Source organism: Trichechus manatus, unplaced genomic scaffold, assembly GCF_000243295.1.
Source record: "Trichechus manatus latirostris isolate Lorelei unplaced genomic scaffold, TriManLat1.0 scaffold00087, whole genome shotgun sequence".
Taxonomy (NCBI): domain Eukaryota; kingdom Metazoa; phylum Chordata; class Mammalia; order Sirenia; family Trichechidae; genus Trichechus; species Trichechus manatus.
In genome coordinates, this window is record NW_004444023.1 from 1,637,496 (window position 1) to 1,660,188 (window position 22,693).

Below are 22,693 nucleotides of genomic sequence, written 5' to 3' on the forward strand. Positions count from 1 at the left end.
ATTTCATTCTGAGTTGTGCAACCATTCTCACCCTCCTTTTCTGAGTTGTTCCTCCCCCATTAACATAAACTCCCTGCCCCCTAAGTTCCTATCTAATCTTTCAAGTTGCTATTGTCACTTTGATCCCATATAGATACTTCTTAAAAGAGCATAATGCTCAAGACAGAGATTTTTTACTAGTTAAGCTAAACTATTGTTGGTTTTAAGGAGACTTCAGGGGATATTTTCAGTTTAAGGTTTAAAGATTATCTCAGGGCAATAGTTTCAGGGGTTCATCCAGGCTCCATGGCTCCAGAAAGTCTGGATTCCATAAGAATATGAAATTGTTCTGCATTTTCCCTCTTTTAATGAGGATTCTTGTATAGAATCTTTGATCAAAATGTTCAGTAATGGTAATCGAGCACCGTCCAGTTCTTCTAGTCTCATGGCAAAGGAGGCAGTTGTTCATGGAGGCAATTAGCCACACGTTCCATATCCTCCTCCTATTCCTGACTCTCCTTCCTCTGTTTCTCCAGGCAAATAGAGACAAATTGCTGTGCCTCAGATGGCTGCTTTCAAGCTAGACATTGTATTAGAGTTGTAGGCTAAATTTTTAACTGAAGAATAACATACATAGAGTAAAATGCATACTCACCATCCACATCAAGATCTAGAATGTTTGCTGTATTGTAGAAGGTTCCCTTAGGCTCCTTCCTAGTCAACACGCCCCCTCAGAGGTCACCACTGTTCTGACCTCTCACCATAGACTACTTTAGCCTGTTCTAGACCTTTATACAAATGGAACTGTACAGTGTGTACTTTGTTTTTGGCCTCTTTCACTCAACATAATATTCATGAGATTAGCTCATGTTATTATCAATAGCTAGATTCTTTTCATTGCTGAGTAATCTTCCACTGTATGAATGTTCCAGCTTATCCAAAGGGGTTGTTTCCAAATTTTGGCAATGGATACAGCAGCTATAAACATTTGTGTACAGGCATTTGTGAGAACAGAAGTTTTCATTTCTCTTAGGTAAATATTCAGGAGTGGGGTTGCTGAGTTATATGGTAACTGTGTATTTTAACTGTATAAGCAACTGTGCAACTGTTTTCTAAAGTGACTGTACCGTTTTGCATTTTCACCGGCTGTGTATGAGAGTTCCAGTTGCTCCACATCCTCACTAGCACTTGGTATTGTTTTTGTTTGTACCATTCCCATAGGTGTGTAGTGTATGTATGTGTTGAATTTTTTTATTGTGGTAAATATATGACATTAATCATGCTGTGCTACCATCACCACTATCCGGTTTCCAGACTTTCCCACCTCATTGTATGCTTTTTGGTTTTCTTTTTAATTTTATTGTGCTTTCGGTGACAGTTTATACCACAAATTAATTTCTCATTTAAAAATGTATACACAAATTGCTTTGTGACATTGGTTGCAATCCCCACAATGTGTCAGCACTTTTCCCCTTTCACTTTATGCCCCGGGTTCCCTGTGTCCATTCGTCCGGTTTTCCTGTCCCTTCCTGCCTTCTCATCGTTGCTTTTGGGCAGGTGTTGCCCATTTGGTCTTGTCTACTTGATTGATCTAAGAACCACGTTCCTCACGTGTGTTATTGTCTGTTTTATAGGCCTGTCTAATCTTTGGCTGAAAGGTGGGCTTCGGAAGTGGCTTCAATTCTGAGTTAGCAGAGCGTCCGGGGGCGATAGTCTTGGGGCTTCCTCCAGTCTTTTGTCAGACCAGTAAGTCTGGTCTTTTTGTTGTGTTTTTTGATGAACAGATGTTTTATTTTGATGAAGTCCAATTTATCTTTTTTTTTTGGTCATGGCTAGTGCATTTAATCAAATTCTAAGAAACCACCTGATCAGATATACTTGACACTATTTTATTGCTAAAAAAATGTACTCCGGAGTGACAGCAGTATTTGTCCTCAGTCTCCCCCCAGGGTCCCAGAAGTGTTTCTTTTACTGGGGAGGGAACAGAGGACCTGGGGACAGGGTGGAACGTACCATGGAGAGAGTAGGCAGTCATAGGAGATACACGCCACACATGTACAAACACACACACACACACACACACACACACACCTCACAGCCACCAACAATAACCAACAAAGGAGCAAGCATTCTGTCAGAACGTCCTTCCCTCAAAGAGGGTAAAATTCTATATCTTGACCTGTATGCTGAGAAAGGGGGAGGCCTGGCAGGCTTCTGGGGTGGAGTGAGGGGACAGTTACTTCTCCTTCTCATGGTTTCCTAGCCCTAGGTAGGGGCCAGGAGTTGAAGACTGGGGAGATTTGGGAGACACACTTACATACACACATCCACATACATCCCATGCAGCGTAGCCTCCAAGATCTGATGTCAGGGTGGAGGCTGGGGCCTCTGGACCCCTGGAGTGTGTGCACGGGGCCCCCTGAACCCCACTTTGTCCGTTTATCCAACCTACATGATCCCAGTGTCCAAAGCGCCCCACCCCCACATCAGGGCAGGGAAGGTCCCTACCAGCATTTACATGACCGATTCCTTCTCAAAGGTGTCAGCATCCCCAGCGGCGCCTAGGCAGGGTTTGAGGAGGGGGTTTCCTTCCTCAGGGGGTGCTGACAGAAGCTGAGGCAGGGGTGTCTCGCTCTTCACCTGGATCAGCTCAGGCACCAGGCTCCTTGACTCTGTGCGGTCCACGTAATTTTGGAGGAGTCCCGCACCAAAGGCGTCACCTTCCACGTTGAGGACGGTACATGACCGGTCCCTGGTTGGGGGGAGGCAGTGGGGAAGTGAGTGGGAGGGAAGGACAGGGGAGGTACCAAGGCCTGGCCCTCCTTCCTCTCTCCCTCTGAAATCTTGAAGCTCCTGTCATGCCCCCTCCCTCACAGAACCCTATATCCCACGTCTCCTACAACCAGAAGCTCATCCCGCGATCCTCCCAGGATCCCAAAGGTCCTTTCCTTCTAGAACATCAGGAATCTCTTCATCTAGAATCCCACAAGACCTGTATCTCCTCTCCTTCCCCTAGAAGCCCAAAGGGTCCCATCACACTTCCTCTGCTTTAGAACCTAAAGAGCTCCTTCTCTAGCCTCCCTGAACCCCAAATGATCCTTCTTCCAACAATATAAATGACTGGTTTCTTCTGGAACCTCAAAAAGTCATCCCTCCCCATTCCTGGGGCCACAGAGGACCCATCCATCCCTCCTTTTCTCCCTGGATTACCATCAAGCCTTTCTCTTCCCTAGAATCCTAAGGATCTCTTTTTCTTTCCTACTTATTTATTTAGCCATTTTTAAAAACAGGCCTTTCCCTCTGGGTGGATTCGAGCCGCCAACCTTTCAGTTAGTAGCTGAGTGCTTAACTGCTTCCACCACCCAAGAACTCCTGTGCAACCATTAACCAAAACCAACCCAACCTATTGCCGTCAAGTAGAGTACAACTCATGGCAACCCTATAGGACAGAGCAGAACTGCCCCACAGGGTCTCCAAGGAGCAGCTGGTGGATTCGAACTGGCGACCTTCTGGTTAGCAGCCGAACTCTTAACCACTGAGCCAAGATTTGGTCTTTTGTGACTGGCTTCTTTCACTCAGCGTGATGTTTTCAAGGTTCATCCATGTTGTGGCATATATCAGGACTTCATTCTTTTTTTATGATTGAAGAACATTCCATTGTTTAGATAAACAAAATGTGGTACATCCATTTAATATATCAACTGGTATATTTGGGTTGATGAACACTTGGGTTATTCCCACTTTTTGACTATTATAAATATTATGGATTGAATTATGTCCCCCCAGAAATGTGTGTATCAATTTGCCTGGGCCATGATTCCTAGTATTGTGTGGTTGTCCTCCATTCTGTGATTGTAATTTTATGTTAAAGAGGATTAGGTGGGATTGTATAACACTCTCACTAAGGTCACATCCCTGATACAATGTAAAGGGAGTTTCCCTAGGGTGCAGCCTGCACCACCTTTTGTCTTACAAGAGATAAAAGGAAAGGGAAGAAGCAGAGAATTGGGGACCTCATACCACCAAGAAAGCAGTGCCAGGAGCAGAGCACGTCCTTTGGACCCAGGGTCCCTGCACGGAGAAGCTCCGTCCGGGGGGAAGATTGATGAGAAGGCTGACAGAGAGAGAAAGCCTTCCCCTGGAGCTGATGCCCTGAATTTGGACTTCTAGCCTACTAGATTGTGAGAAAATAAATTTCTCTTTGTTAAAGCCATCCACTCGTGGTATTTCTGTTACAGCAGCACTAGATGAGTAAGAATAAATAATGCTGTTATGAACATCTGTGTCCAAATTTTTGTGTGGGCACGTTTTAAATTCTCTTGGGTATATACCTAGGAGTGGAATTAATGGTTCAAGGGAGTTCCTGGGTGGTAAAAACAGTTAAGTGGTTGACTACTATCTAAAAGGTTGGCGGTTCAAACCCACCAAGATGGGCCCGGAGCCTCATAAGACAGGCTTGGTGATCTACTTCTGAAGTCACAGCCTTGAAAACCCTATGGAGCAGTTCTACTCTGCACACATGGGGTTGCCATGAGTTGGAATCAACACGAAAGCAACTAACAACAACATGGTAATTCTATGCTTAACTTTTTCAGGACCTGCCTGACTGTTTTCCAATCTTTGTACTCCGAATAGCTTGATTGTGACAGCTAACAATTATGTAGCATTTACTACTGCCTGGCTGTTCTTTAAGGGAGCTGTTACCTAATTTTCATCATGACCACCCCACAAAGGAGAAACTATTCTCCCCGTTTTACAGATGGAGACACTGAGGCACAAGGAGATTTACATACTTGCCCAAAAGTCATAACAGGTAAATGGTGGCTCTGGGATTTGAACCCAGGCAGTTTGGCCTAATAGTCTAACACTACCTTTCTGAGGTTCTTCTTAGAACCCAAAGATCCCATCCCTTCCTCTTACTGGAACACCGAAGGTCCTGCCCTCTTTTCTTTAGAATGCCTTCCCTCCTTAACTCTTCTACCCAGTGGTTCTCAATGACCCTCTCATTCACCCATTTCCGCAGGGATGCCCCTGGGTCCCCCAGAAACTCCAAACCCACACTCACACCAGCCAGTCTACAGCCAGGATCAAGGAGAGGTCATGAACAGGCAAGCTGACAGCTTCGAGGATGATAGCCAGAGTGAGGACTCCTCCAGCAGGGATGCCTGCTGCCCCCACGCTGGACGCTGTGGCAGTGACCCTGGGGGTTACAGAAAACGAGAGCTCACGGAGGACCCCTGACGGATAAATTGCCAGAAGAGTACTACTCCCCAGGATGGTGTTCCCAGCCTGTGCCCATTCTCAGCCAAAGGGGTCAGGTGGGTCAGGGGGCCCAGCCTCGCCACCCCTACTCACAGGATAGTGATGATCTTCACTAAGTCCAGGGGCTGTTGGTTGAGCTGGGCAATGAATACTGCAGCCACGCACTGGAAGAGCGCGGCGCCGTCCATGTTGACCGTGGCGCCGATGGGCAGGATGAAGCGGCTGATGTGTCTGGACACGCCGTTCTTTTCCTCCACACACTTCATCATCAGAGGCAGCGTGGCAGAGCTGCGCGGGAAGGAGGGACCACCATACAGCGTTAATTCACCTAGCTGGCCCCACCTTGCCCATCACCAAGGCCCCACCCACCAGCCCAGACCACCCCTTGACCCAGGCTCCACCCCCACCAACCTAGACCCCGCCCTCACCAAACTAGACCCCACCCTCTGCTGTCCCCAAGCACTACTCACGCTCCCTCAACTCCCAATGCTCTTCCCTGAGCCAGAAGGTTCTAGGCATTCCATGGAATGCCAGGATCCCAAGTGTACAGGTCTTGGACTCGCTGGGACAGCATGGACCATCCCCCATCAAAATACATGCAAACATTTGCACCTAAGTTCTAAAATGCAAAAATTTGCACCCGAATGCAAAAATTTGCTGCTAAGTACTCACTGAGCCTCCCCGCCTCCCCTTCCACCAATAATGGACCCCGGCTACGAATCACTCTTATCTGTGGGAATAAATGGAGCTGTGGGACAGGACCTCCAGGGAAGGACATATACCGAGTAGACAGGTGGAAGGAGTCCCCAGAGGTTGGGTCCATGGTGGCACAGAGAGTACCAGGGAGGTGGAGGTGTTGGGAGGGAGGAGGTGAGTTGCTAGAGGTGTGGATCTCAGGAAGGGAGGAAGATATTTCTACGGCAGTGGTTTCCTAACTTTTTAAAGGTTGGGGGGAGATCTAGAACCTTCTGAAAAACTAATGAAAGTATGTCCCCTGAACCCAGATATAACCTCCCCCAAAAAAATTTCTGGGGTCTTCAAACACCTAACCCCCCTTCCACAATCCAAGCCCCCTAGATTAAAACTCCCACCCTGGTCCCTCTGCCCCACACACACACCTGGAAGAGGTCCCGAAGGCAGTGGCCAGCGGGGTCATGATGCCCCACAGGAATCGGTAGGGGTTCTTGCGGGTGAACAGGAAGTAGATGAGGGGCAGCACCAGGAGCCCGTGGATGGCGTGGCCCAGCAGGCAGCACAAGATGTACTTGCCCAGACTGGCGAAGAGCGTCCCCACGTCCTCCATTTCCACAATTTTGCTGGCCACCAGGAACAAGATGCCCACAGGGGCATACCTAATCACCAGGAGACAGGTTGCTGCATCTGACCAGGTACCCATTAGCATTATCATCCCTGTTTTACAGATCTATTAGATTTTGTTTAATTCAATAAGAGCAGAAAGGGACTCATAACAGGAGCTCCCTTGTGGGGTTGTGGTGGAGATTTAATCACATTCAATCACCAGGTCTAGGCTGGTGGTGGGCAGGGCCTGGGTCAGGGATGGCCTGGGCCGGGGGGGAGTAGGGGGGCACACAGCATGACTACACTTCCCAGCATCTGTTGCAGCACGAGAAGCCACCCGGGCATCACGTGCCGCAGGTATGGGTGCCACTTCCAGTCCTAGCTCATGGAAACTTCCCGAGCCATCCTCCTCTCCCGTCCCCTCCACCTGGCTTGTGGCTACACCTTGAGAGTATAGCCTGGGGTCTCCATCAACACTGAGAGAAGACTCACGAGGTTTAGACTGAATACACAAGAAAGAAACATCCACCAGGTTCACACTATTGGCGCTTTCTGGATTTCTTTGTTATAGCAGTTAGCATTTACTTGAACCAATACATTATCTTACCACATCATGAAAAATAAAGAGGCCATGGCTCATTTCTTAATAACAACCAGTGGCGCAAACAGTTTGTGCTCAACTGCTAACCTAAAGGTTGAGAGTTCAAACCCACCATGCGGCATCATGGAAGAAAGGCCTGGTGATCTGCTTTGGTAAAGACAACAGCCAAGAAAACTCTGTAACACATGGGATCACCATGAGTCAAAATCGACTTGACTCATTGGCTACTAACAAGGTATCAAGCATTGATGATTAAACTGGGCCCTTGAACGTGATTGAATCTCTGCAACAACCCCACGAGACAGCTCCTATTATGAGTCCCTTGCTGCTGTCATTGAATTAAACAAAATCTAATAGATCTGTGAAATAGAGACAACGCTAAGCTTCACAGGAATGTTGGGAGGGTTCAATGAGATGCTGAGCTGAAAGCCTACTGCACACGATTAACCAAATCAAAACCCCAAACCTGTCTCTGTCAAGTCAATTCCAACTCTTAGCAACCCTACAGGACAGAGTAGAACTTCCCCATAGGGTTTCCAACACTGTAGTCTTTACAGAAGCAGAATGCCAAATCTTTCTCCTGCGGAGTGGCTGGTGGGATCCAACCACCAACCTTTTGGTGAATAGCTGAGTGCTTAACAACTGCACAACCAGGGCTCCTTTTCTGTACACAATAAGTGATAAACTTCAGGCCCACCACTTGTCTGTCAGTTTGTTGTACTGTGGTGGCTTGTGTGTTACTGGCATGCTGGAAGCTATTTCACCAGTATTTCAAATACCAGCAGGGTCACCCATAGTGGACAGATATCAGTGGAGCGTCCAGACTATGAGAAACTAGGAAGAAAGACCTGGTGATCTACTTCTAAAAATATTGGCCAGTGAAAACCTTATGACTCATAGCAGAACACTGTCTGATATAGTGCCTGAAGATGGCACTCAAAATACAACTGGGGAAGAGCTGCCTCCTCAAAGTAGAGTTGACCTTAATGACATGGATGGAGTAAAGCTTTTGGGACCTTCATCTGCTGATGTGGCACGACTCGAAATGAGAAGAAACAGCTACAAACATCCATTAATAATCAGAACGTGGAATGTACGAAGTATGAATCTAGGAAAATTGGAAGTGGTCAAAAATGAAATGGAATGCATAAAGATTAATATCTTAGGCATTAGTGGGCTGAAATGGACTGGTTTTGGCCATTTTGAATCGGACAATCGTATGGTCTACTATGCCGGCAACGACAAATTGAAGAGGAATGGCGTCGCATTCATTGTCAAAAAGAACATTTCAAGCTCTACCCTGAGGTACAACGCTGTCAGTGATAGAATAATTTCCATACACCTACAAGGAAGACCAGTAAATATGACTATTATTCAAATTTATGTACCAGATACCAATGCCAAAGATGAAGAATTTGACAATGTTTACCAATTTCTGCAGTTTGAAATTGATCAAGCATGCAATCAAGATGCATTGATAATTACTGGTGATTGGAATGAGAAAGTTGGAAACGAAGAAGGATCGGTAGTTGGCAAATACGGCCTTGGTAACAGAAATGACGCCAGAGATCGCATGATAGAATTCTGCAAGACCAACGACTTCTTCATTGCAAATACCTTTTTTCAACAACATAAATGGCGACCATACACGTGGACCTTGCCAGATAGAATACACAGGTATCAAATCGACTATATATTTGGAAAGAGATGATGGAGAAGCCCAATATCATCAGTAAGAACAAGGCCAGGGGCCAACTGTGGAACAAACCATCAATTGTTCCTATGCAAGTTCAAGTTGAAGCTGAAGAAAATTAGAACAAGTCCACGAGAACCAAAGTACCACCTTGAGTATATCCCACCTGAACTTGGAGACCATCTCAAGAATAGATCTGATGCATGGAGTACTAACGACTGAAGACCAGACAGGTTGTGGGGTGATATCAAGAACATCATACATGAAGAAAGCAAAAGGTCATTAAAAAGACAGGAAGGAAAAAAAAGACCAAAATGGATGTCAGAAGAGACTCTGAAACTTGCTCTTGAACATAGAGTAGCTAAAGCAAAAGGAAGAAATGATCGGGTAAAAGAGCTGAACAGAAGATTTTAAAGACCAGCTCGAGAGACAAAGAGAAGTATTATAATAAAATATGCAAAGACCTAGAGATAGAAAACCAAAAGGGAAGAACATGCTCGATGTTTCTCAAGCTGAAAGAATTGAATAAAAAATCCAGCCTCGACTTGCAATATTGAAGGATTCTATGGGTAAAATATTGAACCACGCAGGAAGCATAAAAAGAAGATGGAAGGAAAACAGTCTCTATACCAAAAAGAATTGGTCCACATTCAACCATTTCAGGAGGTAGCATATGATCAAGAACCGATGGTATTGAAGGAAGGAGTCCAAGCTGCACTAAAGGCACTGGTGAAAAACAAGGCTCCAGGAATCACGGAATACCAACTGAGATGGTTCAACAACTGGATGCAGCACTGGAGGCACTCACTCGTCTATGCCAAGAAATTTGAAAGACAACTACCTGGCCAACTGACTGGAAGAGATCCATGTTTGTGCCCATTCCAAAGAAAGGTGATCAACAGAACACGGAAATTATTGAACAATATCATTAATATCACACACAAGTAAAATTTTGCTGAAGAGCATTCAAAAATGGTTGCAGAAGTACATCGACAGGGAACTGGCAGAAAGTCAAGCTGGATTCAGAAGAGGATGTGGAACAAGGGATAGCATTTCTGATGTCAGATGGATCTTAGCTGAAAGCAGAGAACACCAGAAAGATGTTTACCTGTGTTTTATGCAAAGGCATTCGACTGTGTGGGTCATAACAAATTATGGATAACATTGCAAAGAATGGGAATTCCAGAACACTTAATTGTGCTCATGAGGAACCTGTACATAGACCAATAGGCAGTCATTCGAACAGAGCAAGGGGATAATGTGTGGTTTAAAATCAAGAAAGGTGTTTCAGGGTTGCATCCTTTCACCACACTTACTCAATCTGTATGCTGAGCAAACAATCCAAAAAGCTGGACTATCTGAAGAAGGATGTGACATCATGATTGGTGGAAGACTTTATTAACCTACAACATGCAGATGACACAACATTGTTTGCTGAAAGTGAAGAGGACTTGAAGCACTTACTGATGAAGATCAAAGATTACAGACTTCAGGATGAATTATACCTAACATAAAAAAAAAAAATCCTCACAGCTGGACCAATAAGCAACATCATGATAAACAGAGAGGAGATTAAAGTTAAGGATTTCCTTTTACTTGGATCCAAAATCAATGCCCACGGGAGCGTAGCAGTCAAGAAATCAAAGGACACATTGCAGTGGGCAAATCTGCTGCAAAAGACCTCTTTAAAGTGTTGAAAAGCAAAGATGTCACTTTGAAGACTAAGGTGCACCTGACCCAAGCCATGATATTTTTAGTCACCTCATATGCATGCGAAAGCTGGACAATAAATAAGGAAGACCGAAGAAGAATTGATGCCTTTGAATTATGGTGCTGAAGAAGAATATTGAATATACCATGGACTGCCAGAAGAACCAACAAGTCTGTCTTGGAAGAAATACAGCCAGAGTGCTCCTTGGAAGCAAGGATGGTGAGACTTCATCTCACATACTTTGGACATGTTACCAGGAGGGACCAATCCCTGGAGAGGGACATCATGCTTGGTAAAGTAGGGGGTCAGTGAAAAGGTGGAAGACCCTCAACAAGATGGACTGACACAGTGGCTGCAAAAATAGGCTCAAACGTAGCAATGCTTGTGACGATGGCACAGGACCAGGAGTACTTCGTTTTGTTGTACATAGGGTCGCTATGAGTTGGAACCAACTCAAGGGCACCTAACAACAACAAAACTTCAGGCAGGATTACTTTTCCTGGAGTGAAGATCCCAAGGGCATTGGCCTCCTAGCCAGGAGGCCTCCCCAGACAACCTTCTGACTGCTCAATTGTCATTGTGAATGGAATAGTGTGCCCCCAAAAATTCATGTCCACCATAACCACAGAATGTGACCTTATTTGGAAATAGGGTCTTTGCAGATGCCATTAATTAAGGATAGCAAGACAAGATCATGTTGGGTTTAGGGTGAGCCCCATATCTAGTGACTGGTATCCTTATAAGAAAAGGGCACATGGAATGTGTCGCTAATTGCTCCCATGAACGACTGTCTTCTCTACCATGAGGCAGAAGTGGATGGTGCCCGGCTACCACTACTCAGTGTCATGGTTTGAACTATGTCCCCCAAAAATGTGTGTATCAATTTGGCTAGGCCATGATTCCCAGTGTTGTGTGACAGTCCACCATTTTGTTATCTGATGTGATTTTTCTATGTGTTGTAAATCCTATCTCTACGATGTTGATGAGATGGGATTAGTGGCAGTTATGTTAAAGATGCAAGATTAAATCTACAAGATTAGATTGTGTCTTAAACCAATCTTTTGAGATATACAAGGAAGAAGCAAGCAGAGAGATAAGAGGGATCTCATACCACCAAGAAAGCAGCACCAGGAGCACAGTGCACAGAGAAGCTCCTAGACCACAGGAAGATTGATGATAAGGACCTTCCTCAAGAGCTGACAGAGAAAGCCGTCCCCTGGACCTGATGCCCTGAATTTGGACTTCTAGCTTACTAGACTGTGAGAGAACAAATTTCTCTTTATTAAAACCATCCACTTATGGTAATTCTGTTATAGCAGCACTAGATAACTAAGACACTATCTAATCTTGTAGACCTCATCAGTATAACTGCTGCTAATCCATCTTATTATATCACAGTGATAAGAGTTTACAACAAAGGGAAATCATATCCAATTACAAAATGGTACACAATCATACAATACTGGGAATCATGACCCAGCCAAGTGGACAGATATTTTTGGGGACACAATTCAAACCATGACATTCCACCCTTTGGCCCCCCAAAATTCATGTCTTTGCAACAGGCAAAACATATTCACCCCATCATATCATAGCAAAAGTCTTAATTCTAAGTCTAAAATCTAAAAATTCTCTTCATCTGTGAAATCTAAGATACAAGTTATCTGCTTCCAAAGGTACAATGGCAGAACAGACACAAGCTAGACATTTCCATTACAAATGGGAGAAACTAGAGGAAAAGAAGGGATAACAGGCACCAAGTAAGTCAGCAGAACACATTACATTAGCTCTCAAGGCTTGAAAATAATCCTCTGTTCTCTGAGACCGTTCACACGATAGCCCTGCCCTCTAGACTCTAGGTATTGGACACAGTCTCCAGATTCTGAGTGGAAGCCCCTCGGCCCTGCGCTTCAGCTCTGCCTTCCAGGCCCGCTGGGGCGGCAACTCTGGTCATGATTGCCAGTATTTTATGATTGTGTACCATTCTGTAGTCTGACGTGATTTCTCTGTGTTGTAAACTCTGTCACTATGATGTAATAAGATGGATTAGTGGCAGTTACACTGATGAGGTCTACAAGATTAGATAATGTCTTAAGTCAATCTCTTTTGAGATATAAAAGAGAGAAGCGAACGGAGACACATGGGAACCAAGAAAGCAGCACTGGGAGCAAAGTGCATCCTTTGGACCTAAGGTCCCTGCAGTGAGATGCTCCCAGACCAAGGGAAGACTGTTGCATCACAAGGACCTTCCTCCAGAGCCGACAGACAGAGAAAGCCTTCCCCTGGAGCTGATGCCTTGAATTTGGACTTGTAGCCTACCGGACTGTGAGAGAATAAATTTCTCTTTGTTAAAGCCATCCACTTGTGGTATTTCTGTTAGAGCAGCGCTAGATGACTAAGACAGAATTTGGCACTGGGAGCGGGTGCTGCTCTAACAAAGACTTAAATGTGGAAGTGATTTTGAAACTGTGACTGGATAGAGGCTGGAAGAGTTTTAAAGTGCTTAACAGTAAAAGCCTAGATTGCCTTGAAGAGACTGTTGGTGGAATTATGGACGTCAAACACAATTCTGGTGAGGACTCAGAAGGAAATGAAGAGAGCTATTACCCTGGAGACAATGCAGATGGCGAGAAGCAGCATTAGAGAGCCGGCAGCAGCAGAAGCAGGCGACCAGCTTGAGACAGTGCTGGAGCCGACCCACAGAGCAAGACAGCTGCGTGCCTTTGGCAGGACGCTTCCTGGTAGAGTGGGGTGCTTCCGAGCACTTATCAGTGGAGCTAGGCTTGCCAATCCATGCAGCAAGAGAGCTGAGTGCCTCTGGCCGAAGTTTACTGGAAGAGTGAGGTGCCTCCAGGCACTTATCGGTGCAGCTAAAGAGCTTTGGAACACTTGCCCAAGCAGCGCAGATGTGGGCAGTGAGGCCGCAGGGGCTGAGAGGCCAAGGAACTAGGAAGCAGAAGCTGAAGAGACAAGGAACACAGGAAGCAGAGCTGTCTCAGTCTCACAGGGTGAAGTCGCCACTCAGATAGACCAGGAGAATGGGGCCACTCAAAGCCAAGGGAGCAGAGTTGCTGTCCCAGTGGGCCTGGAAGGTGGAGCTGAAGCCCAGGGCCGAGGGGCCTACACTCAGAATCTGGAGTGTGGCCCATACCTAGAGTTTGGAGGGCAGGGCAATTGTGTAAATGGTCTCAGAGAACAGAGGATTATTTTCAAGCCTTGAAGGCTCATGTAATGTGTTCTGCTGATGTGCTTGGTGCCTGTTATCCCTTCTTTCCCACCAATGTCTCCCATTTGTAACAGAAATGTCTTCCTTGTACCTGTTCCACCATTGTACTGTGGAAGCAGATAACTTGTATTCTAGATTTCACAGATGAAGAAGTTTTGGATTTTGGACTTGGAGTTGAATTAAGACTTTTGCTATGATATGATGGGGTGAATGTGTTTTACATGTGGCAAGGACATGAATTTGGGGGGCAAAAGGGTGGAATGTCATGGTTTGAACTGTGTCCCCCAAAAATATGTGTATCAATTTGGCTAGGCCATGATTCTCAGTGTTGTGTAATTTGTCCACCCTTTTGTCATCTGATGTGATTTTCCTGTGTGTTGTAAATCCTACCTCTATGATGTTTATCAGGTGGGATTAGTGGCAGTTATGTTAAAGAGGGAAGACTCAATCTACAAGATTAGATTGTATCTTAAGCCAATCTCTTTTGAGATATAAAAGAGAGAAGGGAGCAGAGAGACATGGCGACATCATACTACCAAGAAACAAGAGCCAGGAGAATAGCACATCCTTTGGACCTGGGGTCCCTACGCTGAGAAGCTCCTCGACCAGGGGAAGATTGATGATAAGGACCTTCCTCCAGAGCCGACAGAAACAGAAAGCCTCCCCCTGGCGCTGACGCCCTGAATTTGGACTTGTAGCCAACTAGACTGTGAGAGAATAAATTTCTCTTTGTTAAAGCCATCCACTTGTGATATTTCTGTTACAGCAGCACTAGCTGACTAAGACACTCAACATTTTGATCAGAGATTCTATAGCAGAACCATGATCAGAAGGGGGAAAATGCAAAATAGAATTTCAGATTGTCATGGACTCCAGACTTTCTGGAGCCGAGTGGGCTGGATGAACCCCTGAAAGTATTGCTCTGAGGTAATCTTTAAACCTTAAACCAAATATATCCCCTGAAGTCTTTTTGAAACCAAACAACAGTTTAGCTCTACTAGCAAATGTCTGCCTTGAGCATTATGCTTTTTTAAGAACTGTCTATATGGGATCAAAGTGACAATAGCAATTCATATGATCAGATAGGATCCTTAGGGGGCAGTGAGTTTATGTGAATGGGGGAAGAACAACTCAGAAAAGGAGGGTAAGAATGGTTGCAGAACTCAAAGAATGTAATCAATGTCACTGAATTGTATGTGTAGAAATGGTTGAATTTGTGCATGTTTTCCTGCATATACTCCCAACAACAACAAAGCAAAATTTAAAAAAAAAAAAAAAGGAGAGGACACAGAGAGACACAGAGAAGAAGGTAATGGGAAGACAGTGGCAGAGATTGCAGTGATGCATCCACAAGCCAAGGAATGCCAAGGGTTGCCAGCAGCCACCAGAAACTAGGAGACAGGCATGGAACAGATTCTTCCCCAGAGCCTCCAAAAGAAAACAACCCTGCCAACATCCTAATTTCAGACTTCCGGCCTCCTGAAATAGGACAGAATAAATTTCTGTTGTTTTGAGCCACATAGTTTGTGGTATTTTGTTATGGCAGTTACAGGAAACTAATACAGCTATTACCATGGATAATTATCTTCCAAATACCCATTCTCCTCTTTAGTAACAGAAGAAAGTCAACATTTCCCAGCCGCCTGTGCAATTAGTTTTCGGCCAGTGGGATGTACGTACAAGTTACGTACGAAGTGTTCAGTAAATATTAGCTATTATTGTTTACTTAGGTGTGCTATAGGCCAGGCACTGTCCCAAGAACTTTACACATATTAACTCATTTGTGCCTGACTATAATTGCAGTTCAGTGGTAGAATTCTCGCCCTCCATGCGGGAGACCTGGGTTCAATTCCCAGCCAACACACTTAATGCGCAGCCACCACCCGTCTGTCAGTGGAGGCTTGTGTGTTGCTATGATGCTGGACTGGTTTCAGTGGAGCTTTCAGACTAAGACAGACTAGGAAGAAAGGCCTGGCAATCTACTTCCAAAAATCAGCCAATGAAAACCCTATGGGTCACAATGATCCTCAAATGATCATGGGGATGGTGCAGGACTGGGCAATGTTACATTCTGTTGTGCATGGGGTTGCCGTGAGTCAGGGGCTAACTGGATGACAAAGCTAACACCATAATCCTTTGAGGATGGTACTGTCTACCCCAGAGGGGACACTGAGGCACAGAGAAGGTAAGGCACTTGCCTGAGGCCACACAGTCAGGAAATAGTAGATCTGGATTTGAATCTAGGCCATCTGGCTCCAGGGAGCAGATGGAGGGTCCCCCACCCTGCACAGATGCATCCTGCCTACCTCCAGCCAGCCCCCATCCTGTGCCCCCAGCCCTTCTCCCGCCACTTACCACATGATCCAGGAGACCAGCACCATAGTGGCATCATTGAAGGAGTTGAAGAAGTTGATAAGTAGCTCCCCCTCGGGCCCCAGCTTCCGCAGGGCCACGCCAAAGACAATGGCAAACACTACCAGGCCCAGGATGTTCATTCCTTCCACCTCACCCCCCAGGGGCACCTGCGGGCAGGAGCAAATGGAGGGGAGGGGAATTCAGTCAACCTGCACGACCTGCACAGACACTGCCAGTGAGGGCCTGTCCTGGGAACTGCTGGGACCCAGCAGTGACAAGACAGCTCCTCAGACCCCACCTGCTCCAAGCTTACAGTCCAGGTCCAAGGATGAGAGGGAACAGTCAGCAGGGGCAAGCCGGAGTGGGCAGGGCTGGGGTGGGGGACCCAGGGGAGCATGGGAATTGAGAAAGGGGGACAGCCTGGGGGGAGTCAGGGAGGTCTTCCTAGAGGAGGGAGTATCAGAGCTGACACCTGTAGGGCAGGAAGGTGAACCAGTAAAGAGGTGGGGTAGAAGGTTCTAGAAAGAATAAACAGAATGGCTTGGAAATGAGAGCAACGTGGGCATTCTAAGAATGGAACGAAATCCACTGTGTCTGGAGTGGAATGAGCTGGAAGAGAGGGTCACAAGATGAGGCCGGGCAGGCAGGCAGGGGTCCGACCTCACAGGGCCTCATGAACTGTGGCGAGGAGCCTGGGCTTTCTTTCTCCCGAGGACACTAGGGAGCCATGGCAGAGATTTGAGGCACAGGGGAGGCAAGGTCGGATCTGCACTTTAGAAAAGACCCCTCTGATGGGTCCCTGGGTGGCACAAACGGTTAAGCACTTGACTACTAGCAGAAACGTTGGCAGTTCAAACCCACCCTGGTGCCTCAGAAGAAAAGTCTGGTGATATGCTTCCAAGAGGTCACTGCCTTGAAAACCCTATGGAGCAATTCTGCTCTGCACGTATGGGGTCCCCATGAGTCAGGATCAACCTGACGGCTCCCAACAACAGTGGTGTGCCATCGAATCAATTCTGACTCATGGCGACCCAATGTGACAGAGTAGAGCTGCCCCATAGAGTTTCCTAGACTGTAATCTTTACGGGGTTTGAACCCACCAACCCCTCCATGGAAGAAAGATGTGGCAGTCTGCTTCCGTAAAGATTACAGTCTTGGAAATCCTATGGGGCTGTTCTACTCTGTCCTATAGGGTCGCTATGAGTTGGAATTGACTTGATGGCAACAAGTAATCTTTACGGAAATAGATCATCAGATCTTTTCTCCCTCGGAGCCCCTGGGTGGGTTCAAACCACAAACCGCAGCTGAGCGCTTAACCACTGCACCACCAGCACTCCTGCCAACAATAGCCCTATACAAACAAAGTGCCACGGTATCTTCAGTAGAAAGACTTCTTTGGCTGCCGGGGTGAGGGTGGATGGGAGGGGGGGGACTGGGGCAGGACACCAGGGAGGAGGAGAGGGAATAAGAGAGAAAGAAGGAAAGGAGAAGAAGGGGTAAGGTACAGAGATGTTCAAATGGCAGGAAAAAAGAAAAAACAGAAACCAGGGAGGGACCACGGAGACTTTAACTCAAATTCCACACCAAATTTTAGAAGACCAAGAGTGGAGACAAAGGCTGGGGGTAGGCGGAAAAACCCAAAACCAAACCCAACTCATGGCAACCCCATGTATTACAGAGTAGAACTGCTCCATGGGATTTTCTTGGCTGGGATCTTTACAGAAGCAGATCGCCAGGCCTTTCTTCTGCGGCACCGCTGGGTGGGTTCAAACTGCCAACCTTTAGGTTAGTAATGGAGTGCAAACTGTTTGTACCACTCACAGACCTCAGGGGAGGGGTAGGGGAACAAAATAGAACCAGAGCAATGGACCAACAGGTGGGGCCCCCACCACCCTTGCCCACCTCTCACCTTTACCAATGTTTCGTTCTGGTCTCCGGCGACTTTTCTTATTTCATAGTGGGTGGCATACTGCAGGAGGGGTTTGGAAGAGTGAGTTTGAATTATCACAGATGCTCCCTCACCCTGGTACTGGTGCCAACCATGGCCAAAGCCTGCCCTCCTGCCCTAAGAATCCTTAAACACGGTCTCATTTCATCCTGCTGGCAACCCCACTGAAGTAGGACTATTAATGCCCCCATTTTCCAGAGGTGGAAACCGAGGCTCAGAGAGGTCAAGACACTTGCCTAGGGTCACACAGCTAGAATGAGATCCCAGAAGGGGTTCTGAGCCTGTATTCTCAGTTCTTGATAAGAAGGGGCCTGGATGGGTTTCAGAAGTCACCCAAGAACCCTCCAATATTGCCTGTAAGCATGTGGGCACCTGCGTGTTCCCAGGCACCACCCCAAATCAGGCAGCAAGGGCTGCAATTGGCTATCTCCCTCCCTGGCCACCCCCAACCCCTCGGGACACCCCTGAGGACTCACTGAGCGGAAGGCTGCGGACACCAGGTTGGAGGGGAAGATATTTCTGTAGAGATAGACACATTGGGGGTTATTAGACACTGTAGGGGGTAGGGCAGTAGAGCAGGGATGCTTAGGGGAGCTGGACTGACCCTTTAGCAGATGGTGGAAACCTTCGAGGCCCTGTTTACACACAGATGTGGCCCCCAGCCTGCCTCAGCCAGGGTCTGGTCAGGCCAAGTTGGATCTGGGTCTGTACCCTGGCCCTGAGGGATTGTGGCTGGCAGTGAGGATTACTGGCTTCCCAAGGCAGGCTGGATCAGGGTCACCCAGGGCCTCAGCTCCACCTCGAGAGGCAAACTTAATACCCTACACATCTTTCATCAGCCACTTCCTTCTGGAGAGCTGAGAGCTGGAGGCTGGGAGGACTGAAGAGGGCTGGTCCCTGGGGACTGGAAGTGAGTTGGAGGGTGTGGTGGCAGTGAGAGGCAGGGAGAAAGTAACAGGGGTGGCTTTGTGCGTCGTGAGTGTCCACGTATGTCTATGTGGCCATTCTTGTGTGACGGTATCCAGCAATGGCCTCATGTGTCTCCAGGTGAGATTGACAGATAACACATTTATAGCACGCTCTGTGTGCCAGGCATTGCAGTAAGCGCTTTATGTAAACTGACTCATTTAACAAACTTGGCTGCCACCTGAGAGGTTGGAGGTTCGAGTCCACCCAGAGGTGCCTTAGAAGAAAGGCCAGGTGATTAATTTCTGAAAAATCAGCCACTGAAAAGCCTATGGAACGCAGCTCTACTCTGACACACACGGGGTCCCCGTGAGTTGGGGGCCACAGCAGCCCTTTGAGAGAAAAACCAAAGAAAACCAAACCCGTTGCCATTGTGTCGACTCTGACTCATATAACCCTGCAGGACACAGTAGAACAGCCCCAGAGTTTCCAAGGAGCGGCTGGTGAATTCGAACTGCCGACCTTTTGGTTAGCAGCCGAGCTTTTAACCACTGTACCGCTTTGGAGATAAGCACTGTTATTTCCATTTTACAAATGAAAAACGGAGGCACCGAAAGGTGAAGAAACTTGTCCAGCTAGAAGGGGTAGGGCTGGGATTTGTACCCAGCCAGGCTGGCTCCATAGTCCTAATCACTACCCGTACTACTTCTCACCAGTGAGGTGGGCGTACCACTATTTCTGTGGGTCAGTATACACTTTGTCAGGTGTTGGCATCCAGCTGGCCGTGCAGGTTAGCAATCAGGTGTGTGGGACAGCGTTGGTGTGTGACCAGGCCATGTGCCACAGTAGCGGACAACTACGTGCGAACATATTGGTGTGTAGACTCGCAGGAGTGTGTGTGTGTGTGTGTGTGTGTGTGTGTTATGTGCTTGAGCGTGTGGTTAGGCATTGGTGTGATCGGTGAGGTCATCAAGTGGCTGTCTGTCCTAACGGGGTGTGAGTACACACTGGTATGTGTGTGATAGCTGGTGTCAAGGCCACGCAGCTGTTACAGCCCAGACCAAATGTTTCTGTGTACCTGTGCCCAGCTGTGTGTCACTTGGTTGTAAGCTTGTGTGTCTGTCTCCAGCTGTGTGTGACTGGGTTATAAGACTGTGCAGCTGGGTAAGATGTTACAGCTGTGGCTGAGTGTCTCTGTGTCTGCGTCCAGCTGTATCTGGCTGTGTCACTTTGTTAAGGTTGTGGGGTTATGTGAGAAGTCACAGCTCTTTTGCAGCTCTTTTGGAACGCAGGGGAAGCCTGTGTGTAAACAACCACGAAGAGGGTGTGCCCATCCTTAGGTAGCCCTTACCCACCCAGGCCGGGGCTGGGCGAGGACCCAGCTAATCTTCCCCAGCCAGGAGGTACCTAGGCAGCTTCAAGACACCAAGTCTCTCCCAGTCATCTCAGCATGTGCTGCTGCTCCAGAGGCCAGGGTCCCTGGCTCCATGACTCATCATTTCCTTCCCACCAGCTCGCCCCCACATCCAGGAAGTTCCCCACCTGGAGACACTGAGTCAGCAGACCACAGAAGGCAGGGCCATGTGGACCCAGTTGTCTGCCTCTTCAAAAGAGGGGATGGCCGTGATGGAGCGGGGGTGGAAAGAGCCCAGAGAAGGCAAAGGATCTGCCATTTCTAACTGGTCCCCTTCTAGACAGCCTACTGCCGGGGTGGGGGTGGGAAGAAATGGGGTGAAAAGGCAGCAGCCACAGCAGTGGAGGGATTGGCCAGGACGGTAAAAAGGGGAAGCCTATAAGGGGGAAGCCCCCGGGGCCCCACCTAACCGGGTCAGGAAGGGGAGTTGAGGAAAGAACTTGAGGTGTAGGGTGACATGTGGACAGGGAGCAGGGACATGTGTCAGGGAGCCCTGGGGATAGGAGGAGGGCCTGGAAGGGGTTTGCTCACATCTCGGGTCCTCCAGGGGCTCCCTACTCTGGAGTCCCAAGTGCTCTGACCCTGGCTGCAAATCTTTATCCAGAGCCCCATCCTGGGGCCCTTGCGTGTCCAAAGATTCCTTCCCAAGAAGTTTCCCTCAGGGTCCCTCCCTCTCATAGGGTCCCTCCTACGTCCCCCAAAGACCCCCAAGCACTACTCTCTTCCTTTTCCCTCTATGAGTCCTCTTTGCCTATCACACTCACGTGGAGTCCCTCTCATGCACCCAGGCCCCAAATTTAGAAGTCCCTTTCCCTGGGAGTCTGTCCTCACCCTCTGTACCCCACCCTCACAGGGCCAGAGCCCCACACCCGCCCTGTCTGCCCCAGGACCTGGGGATGTCTCTGCTCAGGGGGACCCAAAGCCCCCCTCCTGTCCACGTGGCCCCTCCCCCAGCGAGTAGCGGGGTCTGACCTCACAAGATCCAGGAAGGAATCCAGCACTTCCTTGCTGGGGGCCGGTTTGCCATCGCCCAGGACTCCGACCGAGGCGTTGATGGCGGCGAAGGCAGCACCCGGCTGCAGCGCCAGCGCCAAGCCCACGCCGAGCGCCGAAGAGAGCAGTGTGGTGACCAGAAAAAAGAGCAGCGCCCAGGCGCCCAGGCGGCCAAGAGCGCTCGGGTCCAGGCTGGCAGCGCCGCCGACCAGGCTGCACACCACTAGAGGCAGGATAATCATCCTCAGCAGGCGCAGCAGCAGCTCGCCCGGGAAGGCGAAGGCCGCCAGGCGCGCGGGGCCCAGGGCGAGCGCGCCGCCGGCCCCTGACACCCCTAGCCCAAGCGCCACGCCTGCCGCCACAGCCACCACCGTCAGCAGCACCAGCAAATTGGCGCGAAGGCAGCGGCGCACCTGCGCCCGGGAACTGCAGCAGCCGCCGGCCGCCGAGTCTTGATCCTCCACAGGAATCAACGTCGAGACACCGTTCGCCTTGGTCTCCCCTGTCGCCGCGAACCCTTTGGGGTCGCCCCTGGGAGGATCGGCCACCATGATGGGAAGCACCGGGGTTCCTTGGCGCCTAGAGGCTGGGAGCGCTTGGGGCTCCTTCCCAGGACGCCGAGTTTCCTTAGGACTGAGAGTTGAGTCACAATGTCTGCAGGCTGGAACTTTGGAGTGGATGGTTTTCTTAGAGCTGGGATTTCACAGCTCCAGGTTCCTTGGCTCTTGGAAACTGGAGTGTCTGGGCTCCCCAGGCTGGGCGCTGAGGTTCCTCTGCTCCTCCAAATTGGGGAGCGAAGTGTCAGGCGTCCGAAAGCTGGGAGTTGAGAGCGCCTGGGTTTCTTGCCCCTGCTTGTTGGAAATACAAGAGTTCCTCAGGCTGGGACCTGGGTCCTAGGTCCAGGTGGCAGAGGTTTGCAGAAGGCTAGGTCCTGGTAGCGCAGATCCGGGGCGCTTGGATCCGGGAGGCTGGGACCCAGGGCACCTGGGTCTGAAACCGAAAGCTGGGGCTCCTGGGTCTGAGAGCCGGGAAACGGAGCGCCAGGAAGAGAGGACCCAGGCTCTTGGGTCCGAGAGGGGTGATCCAGGCCCCTGGGTGCGGAAGGCGGCGGTCCGCCGTCCAGGGAGGTAGCAGCTGCTATAGGAGATGGAACCTCCCAGGAGCGCCGCGTGGCTTTGAGCCCGACTGGCGGAAGCCGGAGGGATTAAGGGAAGGGGCGGGGCCCTCCGGCGAGCAAGGGGCGGGGCCCTCCGGCGAGCAAGGGGCGGGGCCCTCCGGCGAGCAAGGGGCGGGGCCCTCCGGCGAG

At 48.7% G+C, this 22,693-nt stretch overlaps 1 protein-coding gene across 1 annotated transcript; it reads right to left on the bottom strand.

Moving 5' to 3' along the window:
• Positions 1 to 1,744: 1,744 nt before the first annotated feature.
• Positions 1,745 to 22,525, bottom strand: SLC1A5 (solute carrier family 1 member 5). The gene is made up of 8 exons (XM_004381605.2): positions 21,367 to 22,525; positions 18,551 to 18,593; positions 18,036 to 18,095; positions 16,127 to 16,293; positions 6,360 to 6,593; positions 5,335 to 5,529; positions 5,045 to 5,179; positions 1,745 to 2,731 (listed from the first exon to the last, which is right to left on the bottom strand). The coding sequence occupies exons 1-8, from the start codon at positions 21,936 to 21,938 to the stop codon at positions 2,494 to 2,496; spliced, it is 1,644 nt and encodes a 547-aa protein (XP_004381662.1). The 5' UTR covers positions 21,939 to 22,525; the 3' UTR covers positions 1,745 to 2,493.
• Between the last annotated feature and the right edge of the window lie 168 nt (positions 22,526 to 22,693).